General features: G+C 37.6%; 1 protein-coding gene and 1 long non-coding RNA gene across 4 annotated transcripts in view; one reads left to right on the top strand and one right to left on the bottom strand.

Annotated features, from left to right (window-relative positions):
• Positions 1–345: 345 nt before the first annotated feature.
• LOC134205035 (uncharacterized) lies at positions 346–13,053 on the top strand. The gene is made up of 2 exons (XR_009978043.1): positions 346–11,657; positions 11,907–13,053. It is a non-coding gene; the product is annotated as an uncharacterized LOC134205035 (long non-coding RNA).
• The window catches only part of LOC134205030 (ATP-binding cassette sub-family C member 12-like), a 68,577-nt gene continuing 53,244 nt past the window's right edge, over positions 11,362–26,694 (bottom strand). For all 3 annotated transcript variants that reach the window (XM_062679893.1, XM_062679892.1, XM_062679894.1), the window contains one exon: positions 11,362–13,249. In XM_062679893.1, the coding sequence (XP_062535877.1) occupies positions 13,094–13,249 (156 nt within the window). In that variant the 3' untranslated portion in view covers positions 11,362–13,093. The remainder of the gene's footprint in view (positions 13,250–26,694) is intronic.

The raw sequence follows: 26,694 nt of genomic DNA, 5'->3' as shown, positions 1-26,694 counted from the left end.
TGGACAAAATTTCAGCCAAATGGATCAACGTTTGGGCGGTGCTAAACTCGTAGGAAGTTTATATGCAAAAATGTATGCCGAAACATCCAAAAACAATGAATTGCAGATGACTTACGTAAGTTGTAAGTTGCAGATTAACTTACGATGAAGAACTATGATACTCATTCAGATCTTAAAGAATTTAATACAGAATGTTATGCAGAAAACCGCGAGAAGATTAGAGTTTGCCCGGCTAAGTTATTAACATTTCTTTGAAGTGGGGTTTGAGCAAATTTCGTTTCTTTTACCTTTGAAAAGAAATAAATTCACCCATACCACACTCCAGTAAAATGATAATATCTTTGCCTAATAAACCCTAATCTTCTCGCGGTTTTCTGCATAACATTCTGCATTTAATTCTACAAGAACTGAATGAGTATCATGGTTCTTGATCGTGAATTGTGCCGTCCAACTGCAAATCACTGTTTTTGGATGTATCCGCATACATTTTTCCATATAAACTTCCAACGAGTTTAGCACCGCCCAAACGTTGACCGATTTGACTGAAATTTTGTCCAGAGCATCAGGACATCAAATAGAACCGAATAAGAGGGCCCATCAAAAAATTTGAAAAAGTGTTTTTTGAGCCACCTTAATGCACGATTTCCGTTTATCTTTTAGGTTCGCTCTAGAGAAAAGAGCAGTGAGTGAAAGATGTTTTTCACCACATAACTACGAAAAACGATTCTCCTTTGACCCGAAAATCGCTTGATTTTGTCTCATCGAAACGAAAAGTACGAACCCGTCGCATGCCGAATACTACGCCGAACCTCCTTCTCATTGAATTTAAATGTGCTTGTCGTCAGCAAGCGTGATGGAACCACCGAACAAGTTGAACGAGATGAAGAATTTACTGCCGTTGGTTATGTGGTCGCTTAACGTTCTGTCGACTGTTGTTTTCTTCCGTAACCGTATGCCCATCACCTCTCGCATCATTCTGTGCTACTTTCACCTTCACATCCGGTCAGCATCCGCCTCCGACGAGTTTCCGTTCTGCTGATCCGCTTGGAACTTGCGGCAGTTTTGCTTGAGATGTCCCGCTTTCTTGCAGCAGTGATAGGTAGGATATTCGTTGCTTAACCTGTTCGCTGCGGATCGCATAGCCTTCTCAACTTTCACCGTCAAGCGGGAATTGTCGTCATCTTCCGACCTGCCATCGCTGTCGCAGAGCAGAAGGTTGAGAAGCGTGTAGATTTCTGTTGTCTTCTGGTGATAATTTTTCAGGACTTCATAGACAGTTCGCACAGTTCTTGATCAGCGCTGCTAACTGGCTGTCATCAAGAATCAGGCTAAATCGTCCCATTTAGCAAGGTAACGAAAAACTTTGCTTGGACCTAAAGCTTTTATATCTTAAACTCTATTGTGGAAAATGTGATAGGTATATTTTATGAATAAGCAGTTAAGCACATCTCAAAATAATTTAAATCGTCTTCTATGTTTAACTTGTTGCTGAACACGTCCTTGAGTTCTTGTGAAACATTGATAACGTGTTATACTCTCGGCCAAATACAATAAATTTACCGAGGTCGTAGACTTGTATAGCTTGATAATCCGCCACGTGATTGTATCAATTTAACAATGCCAGTTTTTAGATATGCCAGAAAATGATAAGACTACACTCGGTTATTACGCTGGGGATACGTACTCCGTAAAAAACTGTGAAAAGCTCGAAATCCGCATTTCAGGGGGAATGAACCCGTGTAAATTATTGGTTGACACCAATGGGTCCGCTTTTGGAAATTGCAGTTCATAGTTAATTAGTTATTTCCCTAATAACATTTTGGTTTTATGATGGTTTTATAACACTCTTGTAGAGTAAATTATGGTCTTTAAGAGCGTTATAAAACTTAAAATGGGTTTATAATCAAAGAGTTCAAAACAATTGCTGCAAGTTGGATTATTTGTAATGTGACATATAAGCCTACACGTAAATGGTTGTAAAATTCTAAATAATTATGTCATTTAATTTTACTTTTTAAATATTTATTTCATTTTGTTTATTGATTCGAGTCCCAATGCAACAGCTAGCATTTAACACTGGAAATAATATAGAGCTAGAAAGAATAGAAGACTTGCACACATGTACACACTTAATGTCTTCCCAAATCCCATAACAAATTCTAGTATATAAAATCACAACATTTCTTTCGCTTTGAAATTTTACACAGCTGCATATTATATTAGGTATAGTATTAAAACACATGTTTTGCTGAATTTTTGCTATTGTTTATTTTATTTTACTAACTTTTGAATATTATCATTTTTTTAAATTATTTGTTGATTGTTTCGCTGAAATGCACTACATTTTTGGTTTAGTTTCAAATCTAAGCTTAGAAAAATGTATTTTCACTAATGTTGAAGGCAGAATGACAAAAATAACTTTAGATAAGACAATATATCATGATAAACTCAAAATCAGTATGACATATATTCCATTCATTTTGCGGCATTATACAAATTAACCGTTGAACGAATATTTAGATGAAAATAAACATATTCAAAGTTCATCTTGTTCCCGCAGATTGCAAAACTAAAACTATAGGGATGAAATAAATCTTTTTCTCGTCACACTCGTGAAATCACAACATGGAAAAAACGACAGAAACATATTGATCGCCATACATTAACTTTTTTTTTCAATATACTACACAATACCTTCTTAATCTAGAATGTAAACTATCCAGTATTGCAAAATCCAACCAGAAAAGTATAACAATAATATCAGACTTGCATCGTTCTAATTGTTACTTTTGACTGTAAACGAGGCGAGACAGGCGTTTTGAAAGGAATAAAATTATTACACCCATGGCTTCGCACCTGGCTAAGAATTAAAAGTGACAAGTTTAAAGCAACCATAAAACAAAACGTTATCCATGGGAAAGTGGAAGTTGCTTCTTTTTTTCCTCTGAGGTAACAAAAAATAATAAAAGAGACGCTGTAATTGTAGCTGGTTTATGAAAGCATGAACACATAAAAAAATGAGTAGCGAAGTCATATTGTAACTTTTATAGGAGGCACTTTATATATATTATAGTCGTATACACACCAATACAAACGGATATGTACATTTTACAATTACAATTAAAGTGACTAAATGACCCGCTTTACCATGTAATTGTATCTTGTTTGATTATTCCATTTTATAGAACAATCTTTCAATTATGTTTCAGATATTATTATGCCTTGTCTTTTATATACACGTATTTATTATACACAGAAAAAAATCGACAAAACAGTACGAAAAAAAATTTAAAAAATGTATTTTGACAAAAAAAAAAGAATAAAAAATAATTTTGTAGTATGTTTTTAGGTGATAGATTTCCCCCAACTAGTATAACAGAATCAATTATAGACAGTAAACACGCGAACCGCGTGTCTGGGAAGGAAATAATGTGTTGTAGACCCTACTCTTGTGACCACCATTGGGTATAACAATCTCGTATACAAACAAACACTATTCCCACGTGGAGGATGTCGCAATTAAAAAAAAAACTATGTAGTGAACGCATATACACTCATGATGATATAAAGGGCATGAAGGTTACAATAAACGGAATACAAATGTGTGAACAATTCTTGGCTATTCAGAAATAGCTTTATAACACATGCACGTGCACACGTAGACCAAGAATCACGCGTTGCGTGTTAATCGAAAACGTAAAGTGTTGAATGGACAGACACGAAGATAAAATCCTAAGCCAAATAGAACCCATATTATAAATATACACATACTCAGATAAAAAAAAAGCTTTTGAAGTTACTAGAAACGTCTTCGACACTTATTCAATTTTAGAGTAGTTCGGCTGGAATGCGGCAACAGGACATTATTAGATGTTGGATCTTTATACTCCTAGCCTAGTTATGTTGATACATTTCAAAATTTTCCTGATATGTGAAGTAAATCTATGACATATTTCTTAATATTATGATTTTACATCCAAAAAATGAAATATTTTATTAGAACTGAAGTCATGTTAACAAATAGATCGCAGCAAGCCATGTGGTTACTTTTGAATTTCTCTTTTTTTGACTTTTCGAATATATTGGTTGCTATTTGGGCAATCTATTGACTTCTCCAAAGCCAGAATCACCAACACTAATGTCACTGTGTAGGATGTGTAAAATAAAAGTGGGTGGTAATCCAGTTGCAGCTAAACTATCACAAACACACAGAGTAATACTGCGGAATCACGCACACTTTTATTCATTTGGAGAACTCAATATAGGGGAACGGTTCGCCACTTCATCTCATAGCTCCTATTTCCATCCCATAAAAAACAAAGCAGGGAAGGAATTTTGTTTGTTCATTATTTTTGTGATTTTTTTCAGCAGTGAGCACGCGTGTTGACAAAAAGAAGCGACGAATTTGGTGCCGTATTTCTTTGTTTAGCGATGAGATGGATATATGTAGGGTAAAACGACCTATTATGGAGGGGTTAAGCACCGTGTCGAAACAAAATTGATTACAAATATTCTTCGAAAATTACCTGTTGGTCGACTTCCACATTGTAGTAGTTGAATAGGATGCTCGTTAACTATAGTTTCGTAAATATTACGTCAATTGTGCTAAAATTATGTTGTTTTGTTTTTATCACAATAAAACAAACTACCGCAATAATAGGACGCAGTGGCCGTTGCGATATTTTTTTGTCAGTCCTATTGTTGCGGTATTGCATGTAATTCTTATGGAGAGCGATACCGCAACTATAGGACCTTAGCATTACCGCAATAATAGGCTCAAAGGATTCAAATTTTTAACGAAAAATGATGATTTTTCATCGTTTTGAACGGAAACAAAAGCTGTTCTAGTCGTTAATCCGAAGAGTTTAAGCGTACCCACAATTGTTTTCAATGGTAATATATCCAGAATGGACTTCTTTAACACTACCGCAACATTAGGGCATACCACAACGATAGGACGTTTTACCCTGAGATGAGATGGAGATCGGAGCACTTCCCCTAAATAAAAATGAATTGCTGTCTGTCTGAACCTTATAGATTCCAAAACTACTAAACCGATCGGCGTAAAAAAAATGTATGCAGGGGTTTTTAAGGCCGGGGAAAGTTTTTAAGATGGTCCCCGCTTTAGGGGAAGATATGTTTGTGTGGTGGTTTGAAACCCCTACCCCTTCTGGAAAGGGGCGCTCCCATACAAATGAACCAGACATTTCTGCATAGCTTGAGAACTAATCAGAGAATAAATTTTAGGCAAAACGAAGTTCGTCGGGTCTGCTAGTTCTGCATAAAATGTGAGATTTTTGAAAAAAAATATGTTAGTCCTCGGAGTATTTATGACAGTCTTCAATTTGTAAATTACACAACTGATTGTCTCAATCCTACTTTTGAAAACTTTTTTGCTGACATTGAAGCCAACATCACTTTTGATTGTATAGTATGTAGGGTAGAGAACCATTTGGGCAGTACCCCCTATTCCCGTCCACAACGTTCATTACTCGATCGCATTACAACCGAGTTATTTGTTTTTTAGTACCTACATGGTTAGTTTCTGTCGACATCTAGTGATGTACAAAAAAATAAGCCATTTGGTTGGAACACGGTCGAGTTATTAACGTTGCGGACGGGAATAGGGGGTGCTGCCCAAATGGTCCCGCTCCTTAGGCTGTGAACCATTCCACCGATTCGTTTAACTTTTAGTTAAAATTTGACAGTTGGATGGTTATTTCGCCGTGGTTAAAAATAACCCTGCTCCGGAGCATGGTTAGTTTTGACAGTTCGATAGTTAAACTTTGTTCGCGAGAAAATTGGCGCCAAATCCATTTCGCTTCAAATAACCATCAATCTGTCAAAACACAAATGGGTCGGCTTCAGAGTAAAATTTTAACCACGATGAGAAAATAACCATCGAAATGTCAAATTTTAACTAAAAGTTAAACGAATCGGTGGAATGGTTCACAGCCTTAGTAGCAATGAACAATTTTTGTCGTAATGAATATGGTGACCATGGATAGGAGTTGTCGATTTCTGAGTTGACGAGAAGGTGCATGATATGGAACCTTCTCCAAGATGTACCGAAAGTCGATGTTGCATGTTATGACGTTGAAAAGCAACATTCTTTGAAGCATTGTTGACGGTCCGATTATTAATCAGTGCACCACAATTTTGGTATGGAGAAAAGTTAGCTGGATCGTTCTACCACAGGTTCTACGGTAAGCGATGCAAAGCATAATTATTGATGAAGCGCTTCTGGATTAGCTAAATACGGCTAGTATAAATCTGATCATTGCGTTGGCCATAACGAGAGTAACTAAGACATCCCAGGTAACTGTAAGCATTTAAATTAGCCGTACTTGTGACTATATAATGCTATCACAGATCTGATATGCTCTATGCTGGCTGTATGATTACCTGCGATGCTCAATACAACGAAGACTACAGCTGTTGAAACAAATTTTCTAGGTCTTTGATCGATGGAACCTCTGAAGTGCTGTGTGACTCAATTCTTAGGGTTCTCCAATTTGTCTTACACTGTATATACGCCATTAGGTCATCGAACGCTTTTTCATGAATCAAGTCTATGTTCACAGATAATTGAATTTACTGCTGGGTATAGCACGCCGTGCAGAAAAGTCTCAAGTACTTTAGAGCGGCAGTTCAAGATAGATATTGACCAGTAGGTCTGTACGCTATGAATGATTCCGGATTTGTTCACGGGAACGATTGAAGCAAGTCTCCAAGCACCAGGGAAAGCAATTTTTAATGTGGGCCCAGATCGACCAGAAGATCATTTTTTTAAATTAGCTTGAAAAATCCAAGCTCCATATAATCAGCCAACCATTATTGGAAAGTGTATTCTAGCTTTGAAGCTGTGCCAGTGTTGATGTTGAGAAAAAATTCAACATCTCAAAACTCATGGACGATTCAAATCAATTGTGAGTTGAAACGCTCCTAACTCAGCACCAGTCAAATCTTATGGCCGCTTCGCTTCGCGCTTCTCGTCTACTCTCTCTTGTCGCACCCTTACCCCTCTTTTTAAGGGCATAGCGATTAGATGCCAAGAACAAAATAACCATTAGTTTACCAGCCGAGTAAAAATATGTACGTATTCCTGGTGTTTCTATTGTTCATGAAGGCTTATTCACTAATATCAGCTCTCAGCATTAACTTATTTGCTTTTTTAGGATTTGAATCCTCCTCCCGTAAATACATGCTCTAGTGAAATTTGATAAATATTCTATTTCAATTCAAAAGAAATTTTAGACTTTGGCAGAATCGACTGTTCAACATATTAGAAATTGTTTTGCTTTATATTGCCTTATCGGAACATTTTTCTTCTAATTTGTCCTGTTGCACATTTCAAATATTGATATATTGACTTTAACCTGTAGTTTACGTATTTTAAGCGAAAAAAGTTGTAATCAAAGTTTTACAAAATATTATATACAGTCATGTAGTGGTTTTAAAGACAGTCGAAAAATAAATAATGAAAAATCCAAACTCCAAACTACACAAAACTAACCAAATAAACCAAAACGAAGAAGATAAGATGTACGTTCTGCGAGTTGTATACATTTTTGGCGCAATGGTTTTTGAATTAGGAAAATACACACTAAACATAAATTCACGGTTGAGTGGAGTCATAGAGATGTTTAAATATGTTGATGTAGGATATAAAACTAAAGTCTTAAAATTATTGAGCCATTTTCAAAGTAATAAAATTTATACTACCTACAACCATGCTAATATGAGAAGAAAAGAAATGATCAGACTACCTAAATTGGAATATAAAACCAGGAAAGCAATATTTTATTGAATATAAAATTAACTACAAATTATTTTCTCGAGTAAAAGAACGAGTTGACTAAAGTTTACTATTCGACATTTACATCCATAACACTAGTGTTGCTTTAATCCAACGAGATATGCAAAGATAAAGGTAGAAGAACCAATGAAAGCTATCCATACAACACTCTTATGCCGCAAATAAAGTAAGAAGTGTTGGCAGAAAACATTTATTTTTTTACATTTATATATATTTACATGCAGCGCTGAATTTCTTATTCACACTAAGACACACAATGGTTGAACTGCAAGCGAATTAAACACACATGTTTTCCACGAATGGTTTCCTGCAAGATAAATAAAATGCAAACACTGAAAAACTAAGCGAGAATGAGAAAAAAAAAATGATATATTCATTATATGTATTTCTCCTAAATGTTTAGAAATTTGAATTCGATAAAAAGGTATTTTTCGTGATAATAAACAGACCGTTTGTGGCAGCCACGTTATCTAGTAAACGAACTGACTATTCCCCGCTGTAAGTAAATGTTCTAATCCCAATAAGAGTACCAATATTGGTATTAAAAGTAAGAAACGACAACTTGACGACATTTCCACGTTTCTTCTTTACAAATGAAAATTTTAAAACAAACAAAAAAAAAATTGACATAATAGAAGCAAAAATCTACACGTTAGACCATGAACGGTTGTGACATATTTTATATCACTCATTTTATTTTTATTTGGAAATTTCCGTTTTTCGTAAAATCTACATTATAGAGAAGTACGAAGTCCACAAGAAAATTGCGAAACAATGCGAAATTATTTTGCGACGAATCAGCTTGATCGAAGTTTACCAATTATTTATACACATCACGCGATGGTCAGAAAGTTTTGCAAATTTTGAAATAATAAAATTCTTATATAGAGTAATCAATGAGAGCTTACACAAAAAAAGAAACTAAATTTTAGGCAAGCAAAAATCATGTTATATACTTTTGCCGTGTTCTAATTTTAGTTGTAGCGTTTTAAACGTCCAATCATCTCTACATTTTATCCATTTTTGGAAGATTTGAAAGCGTAAGCTAATAAAAAAAATATGTCATTGCATATGCTTTTAGTGCAATCAAACCTGCTGCAGACAACAACGTTTATTTTTCTGGGTAAATTCCAAGCCTCGTTATGAATCCCTAGTGTAGGTTTAGTACAAAGTAACAAATGTTTTGCTACTCAATTCAAATCACATATTTAGACGCCCAGCCAATATTTCTCTCAAATGCCGGCTTGGGAGAAGAAAAAGTCAGACAATATTTATACTATATTTTAAAATTTTTGGCCAAAACAACTTATTTTGTTTTATATTTATATATCATTTTACAACATTTTAAACGATGACAACAAATCACAAGAAAGTGGGTGACAAACGTTAATAAAAACGATATAGAAAACCAAAATTCAAGCCTTATGAGAATCGTTTTTTCGAAAAAATATTATCTATATTTCCTATTCTGTAAACGATACATGTTCTTGAATGTATTTTCTAGCACATATTCAATCGTGTGTGGATCAATTCAACTACTTCCACGATCTATACCGTTTCAAAATCTTGTCATCGAACAGAACCACATACCTAACAACAATAACTTCAGCAAATCCATTATTATACTTACAAATGAATGCATATATTAAACACACATAACACAAAAGCAAAGCATCTTCTATGCGTCATCTTGATGCAGAATAGAGTTGAAGAATACCTAATCGAATTGTATTTGTCAACTAGTAACTAAATCCAGTCGACACCCTTCGGGTGCATCATTAGTAAAAGTATTTCTAAGGTAAAAAAGAAAATTAAAGTAAAGTCACATATCACAAACAGAGCAAAATTGAGGCAAACATCTGAACAAAACAAAAAAAAAACTCCTTGCATAGTACTTTTATCTATTCTGACCCAGTATGCGAGGTTGGAGAACTGCGTTGGAGGTGAAAAAACATGATAATAATTTTTGGCGTTGTACACATATAATAATGTAACACAAAAAAATGAACAAAAAACAACAAAAAGATACTTAAATATTTATTCAGCAACAGAAACTCCTATCCATTCAAAATCATCTCAATATTGAGAATTTAATACAAAAACTACTAGTGTTAATTTTTTGCACAATATTTACAACCAAAAATGTAAACATTACAATTTTTAGAAGGAATTACGAGAAATATTAAAACAAGAACTATTTTTTGAACAATTATAAACAGAACACAAAAGTAACGAGCAAGAGTTTTAAATTTACAGTCAAATAAATAGATCAATTATTATTATTATCATTGACATATATTGATATTGCGTTAAGTAAATCCAGTTTACAAAACTGATGGCGAAGAAAAGAAACAAGAAGAGAAATTAAAAAAATAGAGAACCTTAAAAAGAGTGAAAATTTGAGCGGCTCACTGCAACTACTAAAATATAATTGTATTCCAATTTAACCTACGGACCCCACTTCTCCCGAAAATGCAGAACAAATAAAAACAAACTATAGAAAGCGAATGCAAAAAAATAAACATACATATATGATGTAGTTTAAATCCTTAAGAAGAGTGTAGTGTAACTATGTGTAGGTGCAAAAAAAAGGATAAAAAAAACTAGCGAGTGAGTGTGCGTTCTATAACAAGTAACCATCAACAACACAAAGGTTGCATAAAATGCTTGTTTCGTTGCTTGATGTTTGCGTTGGTGGTACCTCGAAATACTAGAACAAGGGATTGGCTGAAACGCTATTTTGACTCTAAATCGAACCGGCAACGACTATTGTTCTCAGCAATCAGAAAGATCAGTGGCGCCAATCTGCCAATGTTTTCATTTTTATTATTGTAGTTGGCAGTTTTTCGGTTTTCTGCCGAGCTCTAGTTTTAGTGTTGCTAGTGGTACCTAAATCTTCTCATTCGGGTATGTAGGCATGTTATGGTTTGGTTGGGTAGCCAGATCCTGAGGTCTTTAATACCAACTAAACGCCGACATATATCGTGCAATTGACGTCTGCTTGTCTGTGACTTTCTATTTTTATCTTGAAGGATGCTCATTGCCTTAATATAGGGGAGAGCAGTCCAATATGCTTTTTCAATGTTTTCACCAATATCAACAAGAATGCCGAACCATTTCAACGTGCAGATGGAAAAGTTACAAAACTTGCTACGTTTTACAATGATCCGCTATCCAAAACAACAAGGTTTTTGTGACTTTCTAACGCATTTAAAACGGGCCTGGGGCGAAACTCCCGAATGGTGATGTAAAATGACTCATGCAGGAGAAATAATGGTGAACGCATAGTTCTCGCTTAACTTTTCAAAAGGACCTAAGCAACGGCTTTCTACCGGCATAGCTTAAGCCAAATATCTGAGATTTCGCCTAGGTTCGCTTATATGCCTAATGTGCAGAAATTCTCTGCGGTAGCGCCGAGTAAACTAGTTGAGGCGGCTTGATTATGAATCAAGTCAACCCAGTTTCGCAAGTTGAATTTTGAGGTATAAACTTTATAAAACACGGCTTGTATACTGTTTCAAAAATAACACCCTTTGTTAAACAATGCGCTCATTTTTTCCATTTACCATAAATTCGACTTGCGTGGGTGGGCTCAAATTAGTTTACCAGCGACGGGAGAAGCTTTTCTTTCGCCCTTTTGTCATGTTGGTGCCGAGTTATCGAATACACAGAAGTTTTGCATTTTTAAGCTTGGAAAATTCTGGAACCGATTTGCATTTTTGAGCTCAAATTTGAATTTTGAATTTGGCAAAAAATGATGTTTGCTAGGCGAGTCACGCGAGACGTATAATAAGCACAACTGAGGTTTTCAGCCCTAGGCTGATGAGTTTACGTTAAGGTGAATCGCGTTGGAGCCCAATTTCAAATCTACATAGCACTTTTGAGGGCACATAACTTGAAAAGTAAACGACAGACAAAAGCAAAAAGTAGTTTTTCACTTTTGCTCACTTGCAGCATACATGAAAAAATGGTTTCCAGATGTGCTAACCGCCTAAATATTCACATTTGTGCGAGCAAAAACGCGAGGTGAGAGATAGCACGGCCATTGTGGCTGCCATTTTTGGACGCCGCCGTAACTCACCTTAAGTATTTGTCCTATCTTAGGATACTCACTCACTCTCTACATATAACTTGTCCTAGCAGCGCAATTCAGTCGAAGTTGGTTCCAGTAACTCATATATGACTGAATTTGGTCATATATGAGTAATAGAAACTCATTACATAATTGTTAAATTTAAATTATCTATCGACATCATTCATGTTCGAAAACTACTCGACCAAATCACAGCAATAGCCTGCAAATTGATTCCCCAAACTCTCCGTCGCTCTTGTATTTAGTAGCAATGTTGGCAAAGAGACATTGCATTAGAATGTAGTGCGCTTGTCGTCTTGCGACCGTAGAATTTTCACTTACATGGAATCTTAAGTCAAATAGAAACACAAACTTGCAAAACATTCAAAATTGAACCAATCCCTAGCAAATATGTTTGAGTAGTTGAAGCTTGATTTGTCCATTATTTTTTACTTATTGTAAATTAATACAAAAACGAATTATTGAAACCTTTTTTTCATCTGTTGTTGTTTGAATTGAGTTTTCTCAAACTTGTAGATGTTGTTGATTTACATCGAAAATTTATTTGTTGTATTCCAACAACGCAAACATATTTATGTGGGAAAGAAATTTGGTGAGTTTTCTTCAAATGTTACGCAATTAATGCAACCACACTTACAAACGCGTCAAATATTAAAAAGAGCAAGCAGAAAAAAACCAATATGATCGGTAGTCCTTTACTTATTATATCATCAGGGTATTTCTTAGTTGAACACTATTTAAATGCGAGTCAAATTTCTGCAGGACTTTGTATTAGAGACATACTCAAATATATTGAAATTGCATAAAAAAACAAAGGTATGCTAATATATACAATACATATTATATATACAACGTACATATATACAATTTTGCTGCTTAATAGTAATATTTTTCCAGTCAAAGAAAAAAGACAAAAAAGACAAAAAAATACCATGTGACCGGAAACACTCAAATCAGATCCGAGTAATGTTTGGAGATGAAAATACCAAAAAAAGAAGCAAAACATAAAAAAGAGAAGAAAAATAACACACTATTCGTGATATACATGAATACATATATATTTCACTGTTTTATTTATTTGTAAAGATTTGTGGTTCTTTTTCCTTGAACATAAATAAAGTATTCGACTTTAGAAAAAAAAGCTTGTCATTTTTTTTATTAGAATCCGAACATTATTGTAGTTACAAACTATCTAAGTTTATTAGTCTCTCGCAGATATCCCTATGCTGTACCTCGTGGGAAGCAATGATAATGACTGTTTGCTCTGCAAATTTCTGCTTGATTGCACTACTGATGATATCAATTATCGCTGGATGCATCTGTTCCACGATTAGGAGCTGAAAGTTAAAAATAAATGTTCATGTTATTTTACAGTTTTTTACAGATAAATAAAGGCTATTATTCCTCGGCACAAGCCTCTGAATTTATACTAGCTGCATCTAGTAAGGACATAGAATGAATCATTGGAAAAGTAAAAATGGCTGCTCAAGCTCTCTCGCGCTGAGAATCATACAGGCGTAACTGTAGTTTGGGTAAACCGTTTTTGGCACAGAAATAAATTGCGTATTATCCTAAATCATCATCGAATTTTCTAGAATTTTGCATGCACCTTATTGAAACCCCTCTTTACTAGGTTTTACACTTAGTTTTAAAGTAAATATAATGTGAAAGGAATGAAATGTAGTTACGCCACGCCATTGCCTGAAAATAAGTAATAGAGTGGGGCGTCATGGTCATTTTTTTCAAATCAATGGTTTTTCGAAGCCATTCTGGGTCCTGAACAACTGTGCAGAATTTGGGACCGATTGGTTGCTTCCTCGCTTTCCGCATCGCGTTTGAAGTTTGTATGGAAATTAGTATGAAAGAACGTATATTTTTGCATTTCTACTACTAGAGGTTTTAGTTCATCGTAAACCAAGTGGCACATTGCGTTAAAGTTTAACCCAAAGGATGCCAAAAAACTTTGCTGAAGAAGGCACGTTGCTGGAACGTCCACGAAAAAAGTTATAACGCTTCGAAGATTGAGTGTTCAAACCATATGCAAAAAATCGTTTATTCTGCCAGCGCTGCCGAACTACGTAGACCAATAATTTAACTGAGTGTCATTTCAAAATAATTGATCTTATAGGGCTTTAGAGCTAATGGGAGCTATCCGGAATCATTTCACAAAGAAAAAAAATCCGACAAGAAGAAAGATGGGTTTTGCCCTTCGATATCCATAGGTCGTCCAGTAGTGCTGGCAGAAACATTGATTTCTTGCATATGGATTAAACTAAAAAAAAAATTCGAAATGTAATAACATTTTTTGTAGACCTTCCAGCTACGTACCTTCTTCGGCAAAGTCTTTCGGCATCTTCCAGACTATATGCTAACGTATTGAGTCACGTGATTGATGATAAATTGAAGCCGCTAATAGCAAAAATGTAAAAAAGTACGTTTTCCCATACTAATCTCCATGTAAATTTAAAACGCGATGCGGCATGCGAGGTCGCAACCAATCGAGCCCATATTTTGCACAGTTGATTGGGGTCCCAAAACGATTCAGAAAAACCTTGATCTCACTTGATCGGACGAAGTTTGCGTTTTTCCATACAACTGCGCCCCACTCTAATAAGTAACGTCAATGGTTGTCTCAGTACCAGTAGACTATTGGGAAAATTGTTGAGTAATGACTTACTGCTGCTTATAGATCCTCCTGAAAAGCAAGAGAAGGTTTGTGTTGATCCAGTATGGGTTACAAGTGACCAGATGTTTCTTGGGCCAATCCGGGACACAAGCGTATCAAATCCTTTCAAAAGATGTTTTGTCCTATCAACCTACTACACCCAGGTTGATGGTAGCTACTCGATGTTAAACGAACAAATACCTCAATATCTTGGGATTTTAAAGTATTTTAAAATAACAAATGTTTTACAATCGATACTTCGTCTGAGAATATTGTGCAGTACACTGGGGTCGTTTTTAAGCGACTGATTTTACACGATTTTTCGGCCCGGAAACACGTGGGAGCAGAAAATTAATTTTCAATGAAATCGTTATTTTTGTGAGGATTTTTGAATTTACGCAATTTTGCGGATTAAGCGGAACGCATCCCCCACATAGAAACCGATTTCAGTGTATATTGTGTATTATGAGATGGGAGATAGCAGAAATATTATTCATTCTACTGGGTATTGACCGTTTACTTTTGTAGGTGAGTGTTCAGTCTGAAAAACCACTGACTGAAAACAGTGAAATTTTCTTTTTCAATCTTCGGATGTTTTAGTCGTTTTCCTGATTACATATTCTACATATTCTTAGACCTTTGCTGATTAAGGTCACTCCTGACGGAATCCAAGTTTCAAAGTGCTCGCGTTTTCGGGGGCACACTAGAAATACTACAATAAGAGATCGGCGAAGACGCCATCTTGTTTCCAATCGAACCGTCAAAAGCGGTTCCAATTCGACTTGTTTACTTTTTGCATCCATAAGAAGCAAGCAAAAAGTTCAAGTGATGCCGGTATTATTTTCACGATTTCATGCATTTTCATACGTTGCCATTTCGACAGTTTTTCACTCCGCCGGTCTCTGGTTATAGGGTGGCTAGGGCACACCACTCGATACGGAAGCAACGCCCAACTGTCATTTTTGTTGATTTAGTTTTGCTGCGTCGCAGCATGCGTGAAAAAATAAAAATGACAGTTGTGCGTTGCTTCCGTATCGAGTGGTGTGCCCCCGAAAACGCGAGCACTTTGGAACTTGGATTCCGTCAGGAGTGACCTTAAAGGATGCTTATTTTTCTCATTTTCTGATATCCCAGTTTTTTTTTCAGATTCTAGAGCAGACTCAGATCCTTCCGATTCTGATTATTGTCATGATCTAAACTTTTCAGAATATATTCAGATATATTTGGTTCCATAAACCACAAATCCTTAATATTCTCGCATTCTATAGACCCTCCCGGATATTCAAATGCTTCAGATTTCTAAGATTTTTGCGTTATCCAGAGTCTGGCATATAAACTCAACTCAATAATCCTTGGGATGCCTAGATTATATAATACTTACGGAAATTGTCTGTTTTCTCAAAATTATTCGAACCTTCATTCTTTAAATTCAATTTACCCTCTAGACTGCCCAAGTTAGCCTTTTTCTGAGTTATTGGATATCTTTAAGTTTGCAAGCACCCATCTATAGATTTCTTAGATTTTCAAAACTTTAAAGAATCATCATGGAATATGCGGGACGTTTCCGGGATGCCTAGCAATGCGGGACAAGTAGGCTGAATCCGGGACTGTCCCGCATAATCCGGGACGTCTGGTCACTTTAGGTTACATGAGAATATTGAGATCTATCGACTAATTGGAATTTCAATTCTACATGAAATCCCTACCCGGTATGAAATACATTTAAAGAACATTCCGTATTTATTGAAATTTTGTATTTTGGATGCAACGGAATAAGCATTGCCAAATAAATTAACTAAGCTAGATGGACAAATCGTGGCTATACCATCAGTTGTCGCACTAGTGTATTATACACCAAGTGGCACATCACATCACGACAAAACGTTTTCTGATCAGTGAACCATATTCATATGACACGATAACAAATGATATTGCTTAATTTTTGTCGTCCTTTGCACCAGTTGTCATACTAGTGGTCCAATCCTATAAGAAAACAATGGAATTTGCCATAATAGGAAACAAAATTAAAAATAGTGCCACAACTGGTACATGCAATATGAACTATTATGGATTAAGCAATTTTGGGTACTATGACGAATTTTATTGCGGTTTTCACATTTCATTACCAAATTTTCAAAACGACTTAAACAAAAATTCAAACGTCGATTTAGCGAATCGGATAGCATTCCCACGCAAACCAACACCACCAGCAAGTAGTTCAAGCCTTCACCTGCCTATTGATGGAGTTGGTTTGCGTGGGAGTGCAATCAGATTCGTCAAATCGACGTTTAAATCTTTGTTTACGAAAGCAGATAAGTTGTTTTGAAAATTTGGTATTGATTTATTCTAAGAAGCAGGAAGAGAAACCTTCTGCATGACATATCAACACCACCCATACGCCTTTTATTTAGTAAATAAAACCACCCATACGCCTTTTAAATAGTTTTTCCTAACTATGGCGATGATTGGTACATTCCCTAGAGGATTTTTCATATTGGGAATGGCATGTAGCGATTTTACCTAGTAGGGGAACTGTTTCGTTTTCCAGTCTCACTGAACATAGGGGAAGGAGGGGCAATATGCCCTAGCTAAGCATAGACTGCTTTTATGCCTTAGCTATAACGATTTTCATGGGTGTTTCTACCTCACGCAACAGTTAAACAATATAGCTAGCTGATGCCATATTAAAATTAGAAAAAATCTCAATCATATTGATAATATTCACATTTCAAAAAAGTGGTGATATTTCGTTGCCGGAAAACTCATGAGGCAAAACGCCTTTTAGCAGGCAGCTCTTAGGGAACAACGTACCATGCGTCGGCACATCAGCATTCTGGTATGGACAGTGCGTGGAGACGCGAGTACATTGTAGGATAGTTCCACTAGGGCGTTTTGCCTCGCCGAAATGTTAGATGTTTCATCAAAATGTGGAAAATTTCAGTTTTTCCTACATTCCTATCTATTATTTTGACACTTTTTTCGCCTAATCTTTATAATTTCACGTCTAGTTTTATTAAGGCTTTCTCAAACATGGTAAATATAACTAAATACCTTAAAGTCGTTTTGCCCCGGGGGGCGTTTTGGGGCCTCTTCTCCTATATTCATCTCATCGCAAAACAAAGAAATGCAGTACCAATCTCATCACTTCTTTTTGCTAACACGCGTGCTCACTGGTGCAAAAAATCACAAAAATAAGAAACAAACCAAATTCATTTTCATTGCTTAGTTTTTGATGGGATGCAAATAGGAGCTATGGGATAAAGTGCCGAACCGTTTCCCGTCTCCCGTTTTCGGCTGATGCAATTCGATCAAAAAATCTAAACGTACACAACCCAGCTCGTAATAAATCAGTCGAAAGCTAAGTAAAAGTTCATTTAATCAGCGTACAATGTTCTGTGAAATTGTTTTGTAGCATACCAACTGCCCTTTTTGCAATTCTGAGCTCAATCGATCAATTAGAGTCAATTTCCAGATCGAATGAGTGACTGAGGTGTATTTTCCCATACATTTTGGCTGAAATCCCCATACGAACTTCAAATAAAATGCGCCAGTTTATGCAACAACTGATTGAGCTGACATTTTGAGAGATTGATTTTCTCACCCAAAGACACAATCCTGGGGGGTGCCCCGTGGAATTCGACAACATTTTTTTCTCCTGTTGTTGGGCCAGTCTACTGAGGATTCTTAATTACGATGTCCTTTAATTATGATGATGATGATGATGATGGTCCCGCCACATACCCCTACAAAGGTTTGAGCTAGACGATTTATCTTTAAGATAATTAATTGAATGATATAATAACAATTTAATTAGATTTGCAAAAAACAAAAACGATCTGATTACCAGAAAGGAGCTGGAGTAGGCCTTGACCAGACAGGACGGTTTGTTTTTCGCCTCTGTCATTGTGTTCCCTCAAATTCGAAGTTTTAAAAATTTCAATATTCGGCGAAGTTCAAGGAAGTACATTAAGCCAGTCTCCTCATATGGTGATGATACCAACTCACGGACCTATCTGGAGCACTCATTCCTTCTTATCCGGCTTGACTCCGCCCTCCAGCGTTAACCTTGGATCTTTTCGACGAAACAAGCACTAGCTACAATGAACCAGCTCTATCGATGCCATCTGCAGCAATGGAGAAGATACCATTTCGTTCACCTTTAATAGAGGAAACGATTGCGGCAATTGCAACTGCAAACGACGGAAAACAAGGAACGAAAACGAAGGCCTCAAGCAGTCTCTAATCAAGCTGGCCAATGCGATCACTGCTGCAACTAGGTATTCTCACCGCTGCTTAGCTGGAACATGCAGAAAGAGATGCACGAAGACAAGATTAAAGAATATATATGAAAGCGTGAAAATTTTGTGGGAGTGCAAATCTTAGCTTCTCCCGAATGTCAAGTTTGCCGTGTCGTTGTTGTACAGCGGAGTTTTCTAAGTATCACGTTATTTTTAATGTTATTTTTTGTACCATTTTTCCACAAAATGTTTGGATTTTTCTCCTCCTTCTCCTATTGAAAATTTTCATTCGATTTGCTATAATCTATTAAACGTTTACGGATCTAACCATATCTTGAAATGTAACCGAATTTATACATTTCCCTGATAAGTTGAATTTAAAAAAATCATTGTTCCATTGATGGCTTACGACACTTACGTCCACTTCGTATGATTTTATTGCTGCAAACACTAGTAGAGCTTTTGTATCGTGGATGAAAACCAATTTGAATTTTCCATATGTTGACAACATTTTTAAGTTATTTGATCCACATTACTACGTAACGTACTGATAAGTCTGAAACTTACTACAATTATTTTTAATAGAAGCATCAACAAAAATGGGCCTTGAAAAGGCTGGCTTAGCAAAATCGTTAGCGGTAATTTTAGGAAAACATCATTTTAAAAGCACGAATAATGTACACACTATAACATGCTTTCTTGTGTTTATTCAAAAACACATTATTGATTGAATTAACTATGAGTATATTTTAATATCCTTATTGTATATCTTTAAAGAAAAGTTCACTACATTTATTAAATTCCTAATGTTCGTTATAAAATTTTATCACATCGTGTAGAGTCCACTCAATTACGCTCGATTCATAGTTGTAAGAAGCATACTACAGGGTGTCCATTCAAAATCAATTTTTAGATTCCAGGTTTTTCCCCAGTTAGAGGAACCGATACTAAAATATCATATTAGCGGATCTAAACAGAAAATCAGCTATTTTTTATGTTTGTTTTATTAGAGTGAGCGCTAGAAGGCTCTTAGACCCATTTAGTATGAATCAATCTCAGTTTTGTCACATGCGTAATAAAATAAAATAGGATCCACAATCATTTCTTTCGGATTCTAATTCTAGAACAGAGAATCATCAAATATGAGCCAACCCAGGGCTACAAAGTCTTTTTAATAAGGACAATCAATCAATTAATTCAAGAAATTTCTATAAAACTTTTGATAGAACAGAAGTAGAAGCACGGTTTCTTCCTGCCGTGACTTAGATTTTCCTTTCAATTCCTCAAAACAGGATAAATCTCAAATAATCTTCTAAAAATAACTATAGAAATCATCTGAAATTATTTATCATAATTTGAAACTTTTGAATCAATAAATTCCATAAAAAACTCTTGAGAATGCCTAGCTCTTCGAGTTCCTCGAGAATGTTCCTCGCTAATTTCTAGTAACTGGTTCAGGCCCAGGATAAAGATCTTTCAATTTTTGGTGTGATTCACTTGTGTATAAGTATTGAATTGAGCTATGAGTAGAGCGTACAATTGACGACAAACAACTCAAAGGAAATAAAATAGTTCTTAGAGCAATATGATCCACTTTATCAAATCAATAAACATCGACATGATTAACAAATAATACTTAGCTTAAAAACGATCAAAACTTAAATCTTGGTTGAATTGAAAAAAAAAGTTCTTGTTTTTAATGAATCCACCAACACAATGAATTGCCCGTCAAAATTTTGTTTGACCTTTTAGGAGAACTCAGGAGGACTGTTCGTATCTTCTTTTTAGCTTTTACTTTTATTTTATGTTCAATTTGAAAAATAAGAGATAGCATAATAATTTTGAAACTTTCATAAATGCAATGCGGAAATCGATCAAAGAGAATAGATTTAAAATACATATAACTACTATATCTAGTGAATGGTAATAAGTCAGTAGCAACTTCAAAACCATGAAATACTCACTAACAATCAATAACACTCATGTTATTATGTTGTAATGTTTGATACTGCCTCCCTACTTTTGAACAAATATTTTCAGAATTCAAGAATTCTATTTCAAATTCAATTTTTCAATACCATGGACGCAGTTGATCCTATTTGAAGGAAGCAGCATGACTGTATCAGCTACCAGAACTTCCACAGCTGCTAACCCAGTGTGATCAAGTTTCCAATGGAAGCAAAGGAGGACAAACTAAGTTGGTGAGCATGTTCCAGTTCGTTCTCTTAGTGCTTCAGAATACTATGTTCATGACATTTTACACTAAATACGCACAGGGCATCGTTTGCTGCTATTGCCGCGGATATTGTGGGAGTCCCAGGTATCCGGTTCACGCTTTGGTTTGCAACGGTGGCTCTTCTCGACCTTCTACTCCCTGAGTAGTTAGTACGAATAAGGGCGTCCTTGTGAAGTTTTGCTGTACCTGTTATGAATAACTAGTACATCCCATTCCCCACACTCCCTGAAGAAACATTTCTTGCTTCAGAAGTGAATCCTTTTTGTGGTACTAGTATTCGTAACAAAAAGGGCACCATTACGGAGCATGAGATTTGATCAAATTATTCGTAGTACTACTTATTTACCACCCCAAGCTGGGTGATTGATAGAGGATGACGCACACACACACACACACAACAAAAACGATCTGATTACCATCACAGATATGAATTACATAATTTTTCATTACTATCCAGCAAAAAAGGTAAATTAAGAAAAAACTGTTGTTTTCATCTACATCTGTATCTGGTTTGAGCGTAGTTCATTGCATTTTCATAAATTATGCACAATGTTGTCTAAATCTGCTTTGCAGTTTTTGGATCTCTTTATTACCGTTTGTAGGATATGCGGAAAGCTTCGAGGGACCGTACTTTCTTCCTCATTTTATGATAATTGTATGATGTTCCGTATTTTTTAGAGCACTTTGAAACATTTATTTAGTCTACATCTAAACAGAAAACACTTAATCAACAATTTGACGCCACAATACACGGTTCGATGCTGCATCTCTCCATCCTCAAGTACGCCCCACGATCGCCAAGTCGTTTTGCACCTGGTCTGCCCATCTCGCTCGCTGCGCTTCATGCCGTCTCGTACCTGCCGGATCGGAAGCAAACACCATCTTTGCAGGGTTGCTGTCCGGCATTCTTGCAACATGTCCTGCCCATCGTACCCTTCCGGCTTTAGCTACCTTCTAAATACTGGGTTCGCCGTAGAGCTGGACGAGCTCGTGGTTCATTCTTCGCCGCCACACACAGTCTTCTTGCACAGCGCAAAGATGGTCCTAAGCACCCATCTCTCGAATACTCCGAGTGTTTGCAAGTCCTCCTCGAGCATTGTCCATGTTTCATGTCCGTAGAGGACAACTGGTTTTATTAGCGTCTTGTACATGACACATTTGGAGCGGTGGCGAATCTTTTTTGACCGCAGTTTCTTCTGGAGCCCGTAGTAGGCCCAACTTCCACAGATGATGCGCCTTCGTATTTCATGACTAACGTTGTTGTCAGCCGTTAGCAAGGATCCGAGGTAGACGAATTCCTCGCCACCTCGAAGGTATCCCCGTCTATCGTAACACTGCTTCCCAGGCGGGCCCTGTCGCGCTCGGTTCCGCCCACAAGCATGTACTTTGTCTTTAAGCATTCACCACCAGTCCAACTTTTGTGGCTGCACGTTTCAGGCGGTGTACCGTTCTGTCACCTTTGCAAATGTTCGGCCAACAATGTCCATGTCATCCGCGAAACAAATAAATTGACTGGATCTGTTGAAAATCGTACCCCGGCTGTTACACCCTGCTCTCCGCATGACACCTTCTAGCGCAATGTTGAACAACAGGCACGAAAGTCCATCACCTTGTCTTAGTCCCCGGCGCGATTCGAACGAACTGGAGTGTTCGCCCGAAATCTTCATACAGTTTTGCACACCATCCACCGTTGCTTTGATCAGTCTGGTAAGCTTCCCAGGGAAGCTGTTCTCGTCCATAATTTTCCATAGCTTTAAGCGGTCTATACTGTCGTATCTTCATTGGCTTTACATCCCCCACTGGGACATTGCCGCCTCGCAGCTTAGTGTTCATTGAGCACTTCCACAGTTATTAACTGCGAGGTTTCTAAGCCAAGTTACCATTTCTGCATTCGTATATCATGAGGCTAACACGATGATACTTTTATGCCCAGGGAAGTCGAGACATTTTCCAATCCGAAAATTGTCTAGACCGGCACCGGGAATCGAACCCAGCCACCCTCAGTATGGTCTTGCTTTGTAGCCGCGCATCCTACCGCACGGCTAAGGAGGGCCCCTAACTGTCGTACTGTCGTATGCCGCCTTGAAATCGATGAACAGATGGTGCGTTGCGACCTGGTATTCACGGCATTTTTGAAGGATTTGCCGTACAGTAAAGATCTGGTCCGTTGTCGAGCGGCCGTCAACGAAGCCGGCTTGATAACTTCCCACGAACTCATTCACTAATGGTGACAGACGTCGGAAGATGATCTGGGATATCACTTTGTAGGCGGCATTAAGGATGGTGATCGCTCGAAAGTTCTCACACTCCAGCTTGTCGCCTTTTTTGTAGATGAGGCATATAACCCCTTCCTTCCACTCCTCCGGTAGCTGTTCAGTCTCCCAGATTCTGACTATCAGTTTGTGCAGGCAAGTGGCTAGCTTTTCCGGACCCATCTTGATGAGCTCAGCTCCGATACCATCCTTACCAGCTGCTTTATTGGTCTTTAGCTGTTGAATGGCATCCTTAACTTCCCTCAAGGTGGGGGCTGGTTGGCTTCCATCGTCCGCTGAACTGACGCTGCCTCGACTTTCACTGCCTGTACTCTCAGCGCCATTCAAATGTTCCTCGTAGTGCTGCTTCCACCTTTCGATCACCACACGTTCGTCCGTCAAGATGCTCCCATCCTTATCCCTGCACATTTCGGCTCGCGGCACGAAGCCTTTGCGGGACACGTTGAGCTTCTGATAGAACTTGCGTGTTTCTTGAGAACGGCAAAGCTGTTCAATCTCCTCGCACTCCGCTTCTTCCGGGCGGCGTTTTTTCTCCTGAAAAAGGTGGGTCTGCTGTCTCCGCTTCCGTCGACTTCGTCCCATATATCCGACGATGTTCACCGCTGCGTCGTTAATGGCTGCTGTGACTGTATTCCAGCAGTCCTCAAGAGGGGCCCCATCGAGCTCATCCTCTTCCGGAAACGGTGCCTCGAGATGCAACATCAGGTTGCTTCAGTCGCTCTAGGTCGTACCGCGGCGGTCGTCGGTACCGAACATTGTTGATGTCGGCTAGTTTTGAGCGCAGTTTAACCATCACCAGATAGTGATCAGAGTCGGTGTTAGCGCCACGATATGTCCTGACGTCGATAATGTCGGAGAAGTGCCGTCCATCAATCAGAACGTGGTCGATTTGTGATTCTGTCTGCAGTGGTGATCTCCAGGTGTACCGATACGGGAGGCTGTGTTGGAAGTAGGTGCTGCGAATGGCCATATTCTTGGAGGCGGCGAAATTAGTCGTAGGCCGTTTTCGTTCGTCAGCCGGTGGGCGCTGAACTTCCCAATAGTCGGTCTAAACTCCTCCTATTGGCCAACCTGAGCGTTCAAATCTCCTATTGACGTCGTGGCTTGGGTAGCTGTCGTACTCACGTTCTAGCTGCGCGTAGAATGCGTCCTTATCATCATCAGTGCTTCCGGAGTGTGGGCTATGAACGTTGATTATGCTGAAGTTGAAGGACCGGCCTTATCCTCAACCTGCACATTCTTTCATTGATCGGCCACCACTCGATCACGCGCCATTGCATATCGCCCATCACTATGAAAGCTGTTCCTAGCTCGTGTGTGTTTTTACAGCTCTGGTAGATGATATGATTACCTCTAAACATTCGCACCATTGATCCCTTCCAACAAACCTCCTGCAGCGCTACGATGCCGAATCCACGGTCCTTGAGCACATCGGCGAGTATGCGTGTGTTCCCGATGATGTTGAGAGATTTGCAGTTCCACGAACCGAGTTTCCAATCGCTAGTCCCTTTTCGTCGCAGTGGTCTTCGCCGATGGTTCCGGTCCGTACTCTTTTGTTGATTTTTTGTTGCGTATGTTTATTTAAAGGCTGGCTTGCAGGGCCTGACACCAAATCCCCTAAATTTCCGGAGGACCATTCCTCCTTATTCCCGGTGGACCATGGTGCACAGCTTCACTTAGAGTCCCTCGCTGGCACTCGGACGATGATCAGCCGCCCCTAACACGGAGAACAGACGCTGTTGTAAGCCGATCCTGACATGGAGATATACTGTGGGGTCCATAAAAAAATAAATGCAATCTTCATTATATTGTGAGAGTTTAATAATCCTAATATTTCCATACCAAAGAATTGCGGAACCTCAAAGCAATATTTGCACTAATTTTTTAGATGCTATTAGATTTTTGTAAATTTTTCCTTTGTTTTATAATTCTGGAAATATTTAAGTGATTTAAAAAAAATCATTGAAATCCGGAGGGTGTTGTAGAAGTATTGAATGAAGGACACCTGAAAACCGGTTTTTAATGAGATTTCGTGAATACAATACAACTCGCAACGTGAATACAATACGGCGTTGCAACTTCATCGCGAGTATTGTGCATCTACGCCCCACACTATCGCGAAATAATTGAAACATTTGGAAAGGGAAGAAAATATGACTGTCGTAAAAGCTCACTTCGGGTTTCAACAGGAACTACAATATATTTACTGTGAGAAATTATTGTAAGTTTTCGTCAGAGTTTTGAATTTCAGTAATTACGCATAGTATACTCGGAAACATAGGAAACTCGGAAGGACCCTAAAATGAACACAATATTGGAATCATCCAACTATGTTTGATAATCTCTTACCGTGAAGTACCTTAATTTCGCGCACTTAAGAACTGACAAAGTTTAAACGTTTATAGAAAAACAACATTTGAACATTTGCTATTGCATCTCGTAGTAGAATGATTCTGGGTTCTAAAAAAATGCAAATTTTGCAGCAATATAAAAAAAAAGTTGCGATATGAATCTGAGACCATTATATGTTCCTTATTTCGCGCATGAAAATAGGATGATTCACAATTTCGCGCAAAAGTGGTCTTAATTTCACTCATATTTGGAATTGAATATCGTTATTGGTTCGATGGAAATATGATCAATTGACCAATAGAAGCATGCATCCATTGTACAAAATATGCAGATAACGGTATCAGAGAATCGTCAGTACCCATTATTTAGTCGGAATGGCATGTCCCAATATTTCGACCCTGGAACTTAGCTTAGATTTTACTTTATGACTTTTAGTTCACACAAGTCATAATTCCTGATATATCGTTTCCTTCTGTAATATAAACCATATTCTAGGAAAAAAAATATGAGTAATGTTTAGCAGGTGTATTAAAAAAAAGTTTAAACTTTCGAGATATCATTTATGAAAGTCTTAAACTCCGCTATCTTTCACATCATAGGACATCTTCAAATATGTGTTTTATATGAGACCTCTTCCATATTATATACATTATCGAAAAAGCTGCTAAAGTTTTATCCTCGACTTAAGATTTTTTTTTTTTTGTGTCTTTATTAAAGAGACTTTCAGCCCGAGGCTGGCTCGTCTCCGAAACTTAAGATTAGCATGATTTTACACATGGCTAAACGTCGCCAACCAACTACGGAGGGTCCGCAAGTCATCTTCTACCTGATCGATCCACCTTGCCCGCTGCGCACCTCGCCTTCTTGAGCCCGTCGGTTCGTTGTCGAGAACCATTTTAACCAGGTTACGGTTCTCGGTTCTCCCAGCAGTTCATGCAACTCGTGGTTTATTCGCCTCCTCCACGTAGCGTACGCCATCTGCACCCACCATAGATGGTACGCAGCACTTTGGTTTCGA

Source organism: Armigeres subalbatus, chromosome 1, assembly GCF_024139115.2.
Source record: "Armigeres subalbatus isolate Guangzhou_Male chromosome 1, GZ_Asu_2, whole genome shotgun sequence".
NCBI classification, from domain to species: domain Eukaryota; kingdom Metazoa; phylum Arthropoda; class Insecta; order Diptera; family Culicidae; genus Armigeres; species Armigeres subalbatus.
This window is presented reverse-complemented; position numbering and strand designations above follow the sequence as displayed.